Source organism: Apteryx mantelli, chromosome 9 (assembly GCF_036417845.1).
Source record: "Apteryx mantelli isolate bAptMan1 chromosome 9, bAptMan1.hap1, whole genome shotgun sequence".
Taxonomy (NCBI): Eukaryota; Metazoa; Chordata; class Aves; order Apterygiformes; family Apterygidae; genus Apteryx; species Apteryx mantelli.
Genome location: NC_089986.1, coordinates 10777757 through 10791077, shown reverse-complemented (window position 1 = coordinate 10791077; position 13321 = coordinate 10777757). Strand labels below are relative to the sequence as shown.

The following is a 13321-nucleotide window of genomic DNA, read 5'->3' as shown; positions in this document are numbered from 1 at the left end:
TTTTATGATTGTACTTTCCAAAAAAACCCAATGAAGACAGACAAATATTATTCCAAACTCGTCATTACAAACAGGATTTTTACTGTACATTCTCCAGTGTTTCTGGGGCAATGCTCAGTTATTGACACCTACATAACAGATGTCAATAATTATGTAAACAAAGGTTCTATAACGTGGAAAAGACTCAACTGCATGTTTGTAATGCATGTGCCAATTTTAAGACTCCTCACTAAAAGGAAGATTTGTTTTCATCCCACAAAGATGAATTCAAAAGTGCACTGCAAAGGAAGGAAGTCTACATTTTGTGAAGCTGTTTCAATACTCTATACAATGTACTGCTTAACAACAATATAGAGTATAATAACTACCACTCTAGAAGTGAAAATGAAATTAAAAGCAACAACTTCCTACAGTTCAGATATTAAAGAATCTCATTGCTAAGACTGCTCCTTTCTGGTTCCCCGAAGCTAACATGCAGATTTTACAATTTGTGCTATCATTGTTGCCATGCCAAAAATGCAGTGTATACACCAAAACGCTGTATGTGGGGAGACGGTGGTGGTTCTCCTTTGCTGCAGAAAAAAGATATATATAGTCAAGTGCTCAAAGAAAATATACACAAGAGTTGTTCAAAACCACAGACTTTGGTTTGATCCACTTTACCTGAGATTTATGGCATTGCTTTGGGAACCATTAAAGAAAATAAGAACATACATGAAGTTTACTCTCTTAAAAGCCAATAATCTCATAGAGAAAACAGATTATGCCACATTATAACGTGTGCACGATCTGTTCTCTTCACTGAAATGCAAACAGTTCAGAAAACATGACAAAGTTAGATCTAGCCTACAATATTGTCTGTTTTTTAACTGTACCATTGTGATTTCAGCTTGGAACCATGTTGTCTGAGATAGCCTTTGAAAGAAGTGTCCAACTTCTGGTTGGACAGGCTTAACCATGAGATTTCTGCCATCTACATTCTCTCCCTCCTTCTCAAGGGAGGCTCAAATGTGAAAAAAAGGAGTTTCATGCTGGCGGAATTGTCATGGCAGCCTGCTCCCTTTTGCCTCTTTCACCAGAACACCATGGCCCTTCGCCTACTACACAGCTGGACATGCATCCATCATGCAACTGGTGCAGAGCATCAGGTGACCAAAATGCTGTCACCATGTTTCTGGCATGCATATGTGAAGTGGACAATGTGATGGGATTGTGCTGCCCATTTAATCACACAACGAGAACTTGCCCCAGCCCTGTCATCACCAGTGGAATAAGGTGGTCGTGACAGACACCGCATCTTGGTCACATGGGATTCATATCACAGAAGATATCATGGTGATAAGCTTTTAAAGGAAATTTTGCCTTATAAAAATAATAAAAAAAAAGATATTAATGGAATTTCAAATGGTATTTGAATAAAAATCTGTTCTGATGATGAAGACCAAAGCTGACTGCAACTTTTTTCCTGTTAGGTTTCTGAGAAGAATATCATTCAAGACATCCCATATAAATTGATACCAAAGGGGTTTCGTCATGTTTTTTTTGTTCTTGTTTTCACTTTTATAAAAGAAATGAGGGTATCCACTTGAGTCATGAACTGAGAGAAGAACAAGATTACATGCTGAATAAAAGTTCTGCCTTTACTTTAGATATGTATTTGTTCATTGACATCATATTTAGATATTACTATAGTCAAAATTAATTGAAAAGAAAGTGACTCAAAACTGAATTATGTTGGTAAATTTGTGTTAGGAACAAACAAAAGCTTTAAAAAAAATGCAGTGCAGTCTATGTTAACAGTAAGTAAGGCTTATGTTCCATCTCCAGCATCTTCCCATCTTCCTCATGTTATATGTTAAACAATGTGAGACATCACAACAGAAGGGACAAACTCAGTCTTCCTAATTAGAAAGACAGGGTGGGCAATGCATTCTGTCGAAATAGGTTAGAAGAACTATATGACTTTAGTAGCTCCAAATACAGGAATTTTCAGCCTATTAGAAAGTTCAGTCTTTCTAAATGCAAAAGAATAAGAGCAAGGGACGCAGGAGGCAATTAATGAACAAACGCAGAATTGACACTGCCACTGATACCTTGCACAACCATGGCCAAATCTTATAAACTCTTCAATATTCCTGCTTCTGTCAAATGAAGTACCATCTATTTCAGAGGCATATTGTAAATACTAGTTAATCACTGTGGAGAGCTGTATATGTTCAAAGCACTTTATTTAATAACTAAAATTGTGTACCCCAAAATCTTGTCTTGTCTCAAATAAGAGTTGGTCTTTTGAAAGATATTACCTCTCCCTGCAACCTCTCCTACTTATCCTTTCACCTACTAAGTCTGCAATAGCTCATCAGAATTTAAGTAAAATTAGAGTTGAGGGTGCAAAGATCACAGTAAATTTACAGGCTCTCATACTTTGAATATATTTGTAGATGTTCATTATTAGAAGAAACCTATACTTGGTTACAAAAGCCACAGTAATATTTCTGATCTATATTGCATTGACAGCAACACTAACTGATGCCTTCGAACCTGACAAACTGTCAATACTAATTGTAAGTTTTTAGGTGTTCACTTTAGGCGAACAGATTGAATTTGAGGGGTTTAGAACTGTGTGGCAACTGTTGATTAACAAAAGCAAGATTCCACAAACAATAAGAATATGACATACCAAGAACTTATGATAATCCATTCTCAGCTCAAGAGCAAGTGCACTGCCCAACTTCAAGTGAACTTGAATAACTGCCCTTCTACAGAGTAATGCCCAAGAAGCACACTTAAGATTTTAACATTCATAAAGATAAAACCTAAGGACAGTATACTTCAAATTTGGATGTATTCTCTTTAAAATTGCTATTTTACTTTCACAGAGAAGCTGGAAATAGTGTTTTTACAGGCAGAAAATATTAATAGAGAAATCAAGAAATTCCTAAAACAGAAAATCAGTGGCAAAATTTACAATATAAATCCCCATTTCCAGCTTAACTTCTAACACTCTGCTAAGTATGAGTATTACCCAACTTACCTGAACCAAAAATATAATCAAAAAATAAAAGTTGGCTACTCTTCTGAATTGTTCAAATAAGTTTTTTGGAACAAAATTCCACACTGTATACTGAAGGAAAAAAAAAAAGGGGGGGGGAAGAAGAAAAGAGCAGTTATTACATACGGAATAACTTTTCAGTGAAATTCAGTTTTCTTTCAAACTCTCTTAATCTAAATCTTTTCACTTTTAATCTCTTCTCCCCTCCCCCCAAAACTCCTTCTTGTCTTGTCCCACTCCCAGACAGAACTGCTGCATCCAATCCTTCCCTCTCTTTCGTGAAGTGCACCTAGAAGGGAAGTAGAAGCAGCAACTGCACTGACTTCATAGTCAAAGTTTTAAACCTTCTCCTACCAACTGGGATAGGAGCAGCTGGAGTCATTTGGCTGCTTGCAGCCAGGGAAATACAGAAGAAATTAATTCCTGCAGCTGCAACTTTTTCTCCTATACTCCAGTGACGAGACACATTCCCACCATCAGTTCTACTGATTCTACTCCAAGGCCACACCAGGAGGGAATCTGCAATTGCAGTTCACTGCTACGATCTATTTTACGCAGAACATCGGCTTAGAATTTGGCTATTTTATAAATCTTCACAACCCTTAGTCCTCTTTTTAAATGGTGTTGTGCATCACATCCAGACATGGACATGTTGGGTTAAAAACATGTTTTTCTTCAGAAATTCTGACCAACATGCTCAATCACTCTGTAATTAGCTTCTGAGGAGGGAGTGATGGGAAGAGAGCAAGAGAGAAACAATACAGAAAGAAGCAGATACCCTAGCTTTTTCTGAAAAAATACCATAAGTTGTCTGACATTGAATATTGTACATATACCATTAGACATTATATACACATGCATTTTCACTATACAACTTCTTTAGTAATGTATCGAGTACTTCTCACATGGTAAACTGATTTCTTACCTTGGATGATATGATTCTGTTGTCTGCAAATTTCTGAGGAACATAATGGCCATGCTGGGGAAAACGATTTGCTATATAAATAGTTCTTGTATCACTTTGATGTGGTGGGTCAAAACCCTAAAACACAAAATAAAAAACAGACAATCAAGAAAGTGTACTTTATTAATGCCAGTTTTGTTAAATTCTGCTATCTTTGCGCTGAAGATACTCAGATATGAAGCAGAAGCTTTGGACTAGTGGCTTTTGAGTGTGAAACAAAATTAACCTGTAATTTAAACTCTGCTGTGTCCAGAGAATTTTCAAAAATTAAGTTAAAAAATAAAATTGATCTTGGGTTGTGCCTTCATTCTGGAAAATAAAATAAAATATTCTTAAGTCTTAAAAAGGATAGAGAACATCATGCAAAATTAAGGCCTTATGAAAGTTAAGAAAGGAAAAAAGTGCACGACTCCGCTTAAGCAAAGTGGATTTTTTTTTGCCTCAACTGTGGAGCAAGGGGTTTAGGGAGTCACTGGAAAGATGGTGTCTGGGGAACCAGAATGGAAGATGTGTCTGCATGAGCAGCATATCACGAACCCAAAGTTTGCCAGATGAATTTAAGCTGAAAGCTGTAGAGTATGCCCTACACAACATGGAATTCATACTACAAGATGAAAATTCAGCATAAGTAAAAGCTATTTGCCAGTGGCAGAAGACGACATTTCACTAAGCTTCCACGCGGGAAGGAGTGCTTGCTTAGAAGGTTCTTTTAAGTAGCCTCAAATCATGTCAAATAATCCATTTTCCCCTGCGACAGACAACAGGTCTTGTGGACAGGGCAGAAGCAGTAAATGTCATAGCTTGATTTTTATAAGACTTTTGATGCTGTCTCACTATTGTCTGATAAAACAGCTAGGGAGGTATGGTTACATAAATTCCTACAAGATTGGTTACTAAAGTACGCTCAGGAATACTTATCAATAGTTTCTTGGTCAAAACAGAAGATCCGAGGGGGGGTCTCACAGAATCAAGCCCCGTTCCAGGTCTAATGTTCAGTATTTTCATCAACTACCTTAGTGAGGGAAAGGAGAACACACTAACTAAATTTGCAGATGACACCACACCGGGACTGGAAGAACATCAAATGAGAAGAACAGAATTCAAAGTGATCTTGACCAACCAGACACATGGAGGACTGAAAGATATTATGATTAGACGGGACTAACTGCATCTACAAAACTAGAACAAATGGCTCATGTAGGAATTGCGTTGAAAAGGATGAAAGGGCTACAGTAGACCACAAGTTGAATGCGAGTCAGTAATGTCACATCATTGAGAAAAAGGCCTCCAGTACCAATAAAGCTGGAGGCGGAGTGGGAGCCACAATTCAAGTACTGTGAACCAACTGGACAGCATCCAGAGGAGCTGAACGTGAGTGACAAGAGAGCCCAAAAACATGACACACAACACAAGGCTGACCAATTTAAAAAGGAAAGAGCAAACAGATTAGGGTCATTTAGCCTAAAGGAGAGGAAGCTAGGGATATGCTAACAAATCTTCCAATATACAAAAACTGCTCCACTGAGAAAAGGAGTTATCTGAAGGGCAAGGAAGACTAGAAATAGGCTTCAGTTGTCACTAGGGAGACTTTGCTTGGCTATTGGAAAAACAAACAAAAATTCCTTTCTGATGGAAAGAAATAATTAAAAATCAAAATAAGTCACATGGGGAGGTTGCAATGTCTCTGTAACAGAAGGGCTTATATTTAGGTCATTCTAGTCTATCTTTATTTGGGCCTTTCCTGGGGCTACATGACTCACTGACAGCCCTTTCCAACTCTAACTTCTGGCCTGGAGAAGCAGGTGATAACAAAAGACAAGCAAGCAAGACAGTAAAACAGTAATAATTCAGATGAACCTTTCTGGTTTTCGTCTTTGTCTCAGCTTATTAAGAGGTGAAACAAAGTGAGAAATTTCAGCAAGAATATCACAGACATTATTCATCTTAAAACCAGATAAATATGATTTGTGCTACATAGGCAAAGTCTCCTTGCTCTTGGATGCCAAGTGAAAGGACAACTGATGAAACAGGTAGAAAGGGCATTAACAATTCCACTACTCGAAGTGAGGAAACTAACTTTGCAGTGGCATTGCTCTGCTTGTGAAACCATGCTCAAACTTAGGCTCATTGTCAAATACAAACTGATACTTTGTAGAACGCCAACAGATACTTCTGCATCAGTTAACTAAGCAGGGTGATGAACAGTGTACACAATAAAGGACATAAAAAATGGTTGGTGTAAGCAGCCAAGACTTATTTTTTAATCCATAAAGTTGTCTAACATAGGGCATTAGGTATGTTCATATTTATGATGGTGTCATTTTAGTGGAAAGAAATAATTAAAATATCCTCTCAAAGACACAAGTTATTGTATTTGTCATCATCGATTCAGAAACATTCTGCTTCAGAAAGAAAGACGGTCCAGAAGAAAGAAAGGAGCAGAGACAGGAATGGAGATCTTTCAAAGAGATTTGAAGGAGAACAAACTTTTAGATGACAAACAGTGGAAGGCTGCTCTAATCACATGCTCTACCATGAAAGCCTGTTTAAAGATAAAGAGTGGAGCAAGGAGACAAATGAGTAAATAGGAGAAAACACTGGAAAAATATATAGGAAGCCAAGAACAAAAGGAAGGAGTTGTTCACAACTCTGAAAAAAGGAATACAAGCACGAAGTTAAGATGAGAAAAAGATACACCTATTGAGCACTGACTCAAAATCTAAAAGAAAACAGTATTTCTAGCAAAAGTATTTTGGATATCTGACACTAGTGGCAAATTATTTTTAAATCAATACCAAATATGCCACAATAAAAATGTTTTGTGGGTAAGATAGATGTACTTAATTAATAAGGCTAGGTAAACAGCTCTTTCCTGTCTCAGAAAATGTTTGCCACTCATGAAATGCCAGATGCTTCCAATTCAGAAAGTCACATTCTCCAGGCTGAAAAAATTCTATTCTAAAACAGACAAAAAGCAGGGGTAAAACAGAAAAAACAAAGAAAACAACTTGCAGTATTCTGACGATGATAAATGCTAACTGCTGTGCCACTCACGGAAACTTATTAAAACAAATGAAAAACTTCAAAGCAACTAGGATGCTTAGGCATCCAGTATCACTGTATTTATATGCCCCTTTTAGGCCACTGTCAGATAACCTGAAAGCTCAAGAGTTTTATGACATGTTTATGATAGAGTAAAAACCACAATGTAACTAAAGCCTAACTACATAGGTATCTCTAACAGAGAATACTTCTGCTGAAGCAGACTGAACTGATTGAAAGTGAGGAATGTAGTTGCCGAATCAGAATCTCAGGCCATAGAATTTACAGCTTCAGTTGTGCAGCTAAGCAAGCTTAAAACAAGTCTACACACATTTAATTTAACTCCGTTTTGTTGAGATGGATGAGGAAGAAAGTGCAAAAGCCTCTTAACCATTAGACCTATGGAGATGGCGATGTATGAGCAAGATAGGCTGGGGACAAGAATCTCTTTAGCCATCAGAGCTATGGCTGGAAAAGGACACATCCTTGACAACCTCAGGGACTTGACTGTAGTCACGGCAGCAAATAAGTGGCAGAGCTGGGAGCACAACCCAGATAGCACAAGTCTTATTTCTGTGACTACGAAAGATCATTCCAAATTACCCAACAACTCTGTCATCATGTAATTATCTGGTGGGACTGCAATCAAGCAGATCTTCCAGAGAAGTACTGATCATACATCTCTTCAAGAATAATTCTATACAGAAGTTGAATTTAAAGGAATTTCATTTCTTGAACAATTAACTCACTTAACTTTTTCTGTAACTATGTGGCTAGTCACAGACCCTGCTCCTGCAACAGAACCGAGTCATAACCCTAATTTCTGTCCAGCAAAAGCATTTTGCATAGTATCTATACGCAAGTTATCAAAAGAGATGCAGGAAACAAACTATTTCCTAATTTCACTTTTAAGAAGCTTCTTTCTTTCTTTCTAATGTCATTATCAAACTCAACCGCAAAACTAGGGTAACATGCCCTTGTCAAAGGATTTCTGCAGCTAAATAGCATGAAAAGAGAATTCCTAAACTAAGTTTTCAATCTTACAAAAAGAGTCATAGCTCTCACCGATATCTTTCACTAAAAGTCCGTTTTCCTACAGTTATTCTAGTGAACAGTTATCTACGTACGTGCACAGATCACTGACTTCATAACAAAACTACCATTTCCCCCTTTTTTTTTTTTAAAAGGAATCAGTTCCCCAAACCAATTAACTTCATGGTCCTACCAATAGCTTGGTGGTACAATGTAAGGGGGTAGTGCAGAAGAAGAGTTTTTACATTGCTGCTGAGGAATCATTGTTAGCACGAACAAAAAATTAGGCAACTGGAGAAAACATGCATTGTAGCTAGAAGAGAAGAAGCACAACAAAAAAGATTTGTGTAAAGGAATAGACTGCCCTCCTGACACCTGAAAGTGTAAGCAGACGAAAAAAAGAACATTCTTTCAGCCAATTTGTTGGTATGATATACAATATCTACTGCTAGACTTTCAGACTCTTATTTCTTAAATACTACTATTAAAAAAGCTTAACTCTTGGGAGCATGTATTAGTGTTCTTCCTCAAACACCCTAGAGCACTGTTGAGTGAGAGCAGAAACCTGCAGATCTTTCAGCCAAGACTGGTGACGTGAGACCAGCACACAACATATTAAATGTTATGTTTCAAGCTTTGGAATAAATACAGCAATAATTACAGATCATCTGACAAGCAATATTTGCTTATGATTTGCATACAACTACTTATACCTTACTACAACTACTTCATCAGAATCTCACAGTATTTCTTGCTCATCATTCACACGTTTTACAGGAAAAAAAACAAAATTATTATTTGCTAGAAGAACTGCTGCTGCATAACCAGTTTTTAGTGAAAGGGGTATGAAAGAAGGAAGTCTAAATGAGAACGTCTTCCTCTTTTCAAAAACCACACTAAACTACTACGGAAAGTAATAGTTCCCCAGAAAGCCCTTTGGACACCACATACTAAGCAATAATATTAATAAAAAAAGAACAAAAGACTATCACAGGAAGCCTTTTCCCTAGGGAGGTGACCAACTTCGACCCTTACTGCAGGAACAGAACACCACATTTCATGGCAGATAGTCCAAAAACCTGTTATTACACTGCTTCAAAGTTACATTTTGGTGAAAGTTGTTTTGCAGAAATGTATTTAGGACTCAGGATTTTTTTTAAACATACATGGAATCGTTTCCCCTTTGTCAGAAATGACTACACACACGATGCACATTTTCAGAAGTCTGTGTAAATTTATACTCAAAAATTCTTTCAGTCATATAACTGGGCAGTAGTCAAACAAAACTTGTCATACCAAAGGTTAGCATGAATGAAGAAACAACCTTTCTTGCAGCGATTTTAAACACTGCATTAGCTACAGAAGTAGTAAAGCACCTTAAGCACCCTGCGGTTTATATAGTGCCATGCAAATTGTCCCTCCTCTTTTCAAGATTAATATCATAAAGAAATAAAACAGTATTAAGAGTCTTGCACTTGCAACTTCCTTTTTCATCTTACTGTGTCTACAGTTGTTAAGCATACCTGGTAACCTCCTAAAATAACTATAACCAAACTATATTATTTTGATTGAAATAGAAACACTGCAGGAAACAAAGCCCAAGATATTATGAAGCAAGATTCTTTTCACAGAGTAAAAAAAAAAAAAAAACATAGTACTGCATTTGGAAAAGTCATGCTGATGCCTAGAACAAAGTCCTGGTAATACTCAGTTCAAGGTCTCCTACTTTACCTTATTTTGTTAAACAGTCAATCAGCTATGTTCACAAAAATAATTTGGAGAAATATCTATTTAAAATTTAAAAAGATATCTACTCCTTATTTATCTACAAAAATAATAAACAAGCTAACTTGGCCTAATTCACTGGTAACATACTTCCCAGTTTCTCTCTGCAAGTGACTGATGTCAAACATACTGGTATTGTAATATCAATAAAATCAGTTAGGAAAAGCAAGCTGAGAAGGCAAGTTTGTATTTCAAACAGCTCTCTCAAGGACTGACACAACATGACCAGCTTCCAATACCAGCAAAGAGTTTTAACCAAGATTTAGGAATACAGTTTCATCTTAAAAAAATTTCAACTCAATTAAGCAACAGATTTTCTTATCCTCTCCTACAGTATTTAAAGCATAATCCATTTTAGACATCATATGATAAAACAAAATTAATGCTTTACATCAGCTACTTTTTTCTGAGGTTCTTCAACAGAATTCCAAGCTTCGCATTTTTTCTATAGGATTATTAGAATTGTTATTCTGGTGCATTCAACCCATTTAATTAGCCAAAAGACTACAATACATCCCTCGCTTGTTGCTTTATATCAGGATGCTCCCTTTCATAATCAGACACACAGTAGATTATGAAAACGATCATTTTGAAGATCAACAGATCCAGTGGTGCTTTTGCTCAGTTTCTTCAGTAGTGATTTTGTCAGGAAAAGTGTACACACATCCTTACCATTTTGTCAAACTCTGGACCAAGCAAAAATCATACAACTAGAAATGCCTGTTCAAGCAAAACAAACTCAGCGAGTTTCATCGGCCACTAAAAATCGCAAAAAAATTATGTATTTGCAGGGTATCAGAGCATCTTCCAGTTTCTCTCAATAACCTCTAACCAAACATTCTGTGCTACTTGGATACAATGGCAAGCTAAAAACCTGGCTGTCCATACAGAGGGGAAAATGTGCTAGTAACAAGCAGTGAATTAGGAAATCACTAAAGGAGAGGAAAATCAGTGCAGAGACTTCAGGCAAGAATCAAATGTACACCTGGTAAAGCAATCAGCACCAGACAGGACAGAAAAGAAACTTTACAATAAATGTGTCTTCAGCTGTAATACAGAAAGCAATTTAATGAACTTTCAGATCTAAGAAGCAATTCCTAATTTCAATGAAACGGCAAGTGGTTCCCAAACTACACCGCAAGGCCATTCAGGACTGTCCAACCTTTTTGCTCAAATAAATAAATAAACAAATAAATCCCTAAACAAACAAACAAGTATTACGATAAAGGTCCAAGAGATCTAAGAGAAGTTTAGGCTTGACAGTGTCTGTGGTCCAAAAACTGTGGTCTTTTGCAGCAATTCCTGAAGCAGTGCATTGCTCTAAAGCAGCAGGAGTGAAGATGCCTTTGGGGTTCTAACTACACCATTTAAAATGTAGAATTAACACTGCTTTCCTCTGTGGGCTTTAGTTATCCTCATCTGCAATATCATCTTCCATCCAGACACATACAAATGGCTTCTAGGTAGGATTTGCAAAGCTGTGGACACCCATCAGGAAGCAACTACAAGGCTTCATATTTTATAAAACAAGAATTGAGATCTCAAAAACCAATACCCACTTTTCAGAACACTGTTAAAGTATTTTAAACATGGAAAACGCCGCATTTCTGCAATAATCAATCATACAAATAGCAATTACTAAGCAAACTAAATCACACTAAGAGATACAGAACAAGTATGGCAAAAGAAACATTCAACACACAATTACTTTATATACCTGGAATAACCATAATATCCTTAAAAAAAAAAAAATCTGATTGTGTCCTTTCTTCATAGTGACTAGGCTCATTTAGGTCACTTGATGTTGAAAGTCAAAGAAAAAAAATTCTACTATAAAATAAGGCAATTCAAATCTGTGACAGATTATGAACTTTCTTTTTTACTTAAAACTAGAATGCAGTCCCAATGTTGCAGATAGCTATTTCATAATATACAAAAATTACATCTGTCAAGTCTATGACAGGGCAAATACAGAAGAATCATACATCTCTTCATTTACTTGCATGTTATATACACTATTATCTTAAAATGAAATGCTGTTTACCTGCTTGTTTGAAGTTTCATGTTATAGCACTATTTTATACAAGCATGAAGGCTTACTGTCATTTTGGACTACTTATATGACCTTCAGCCCATATGAAAACATTTTTTAATTGCCATTTTCAAAATCTGGATTAATTCTAGTAGGCAATGTCTGGTTAAGCCTATTAGCTCCTCTACAAAAAGTCTAGGTAATTTTTTTTCCTTCCAAATATTCTTCCCCAAAACTGCTCCTAAATAACAAATAGTATAATTTTGGCACACATTTTGAAAAAAAAAACTGTAGGACTATTGCTCTGACGGTTGTTGCTCAACAAATTTCACAGGAAGAGAATTAGGTTCATAGTTAGAACTGTCTACTTCTTCCTTTTAACATGCTTTGATAACGTCTGCTCTGTAAAACTTAACATTGTAGCTTGGAGTCTACTCCATTCCTTCTACCAGATACTGCTTTAATTTCAGTTTTAATTCAAATTCAAACATGAGTTACAATCTAAATATCATTTTGATATACTGCTTTCAGATATGTCCATAAACAGCTTTATGCCTAAGGCTTGCTAAATCCTAAGCTTCCTTTGTATTTTGTTGCAATTTTTTTTTCCAAACAAATATGTAAATATCTCCAAAAATTAGCAGACCCACATATAAAACTAGCATAAAAAAGGCACATAGGAGATAGTAAGAGTAACAAAATGTAACAGAATATATCAAAATATACATTTTGGTATATACTATTTAAAACCTATTTTTGTAGCAAAATACTAAGGCTGAGAAGAAAACAGATTGCTTTTTGTCTACATCATTATCTTTCTCATCCCATTTAAAGGAAAGTTCCCCTTTCCCATACCTATTTTTACTCTCAAAGTAAACAAGAAGAAAAAAATCCTCTTAAGTCACAGTATGTGGGAGGCAAAGGAATCATAGGGTTTTGTTTTTTAAATCATGGTAGAGCTGTAGGTCCTACTTTCCATCTTTTCCACTGCTGCTGCTAAGTGTTTTTCAACAGGAGGCAGTAGAAAAGGGATCTGTATAAAATAATAAAGTCTAACTTCAAATAAGTCACCTGTGTTTTACTGGAAGAGATGACCTTGCGTTTACAGCAGCACTTTGTCAGATCTATTTTGCTGCAGTTCTTATCCGATGGCTTATAAAGAGCCTTTGTGCAAGCAATTAAAGGATTTTTTTAAAGGTACGTTGTAAATACCTTTTTCCTATGACAAAACGTAACAGAACGAAACACAGTCATAACTACAGAGGACTCCACAACATGGTAGCAAAAATCAGATGGCAGATCACTAATGAAAGACAAGTCACAATGTTTTAAATGAAATTTAACACATGCTTGTATTTTTTCCTCAGAACTTCTTTCTCTCTCTCTACTCCATTAGAAAGCAAACACAAATTTT

The 13321-nt window shown here is 36.3% G+C and overlaps 1 protein-coding gene across 6 annotated transcripts in view; it reads right to left on the bottom strand.

The window, feature by feature from the left end:
- Positions 1-13321, bottom strand: part of ATP11B (ATPase phospholipid transporting 11B (putative)) — a 72785-nt gene that overhangs the window by 53196 nt on the left and 6268 nt on the right. For all 6 annotated transcript variants that reach the window (XM_067301656.1, XM_067301655.1, XM_067301653.1 and 3 more), the window contains exons 2-3: positions 3978-4094; positions 3035-3124 (exon numbers count right to left, since the gene is read on the bottom strand). In XM_067301656.1, coding sequence (XP_067157757.1) covers positions 3035-3124; positions 3978-4094 — 207 coding nt within the window. The remainder of the gene's footprint in view (positions 1-3034; positions 3125-3977; positions 4095-13321) is intronic.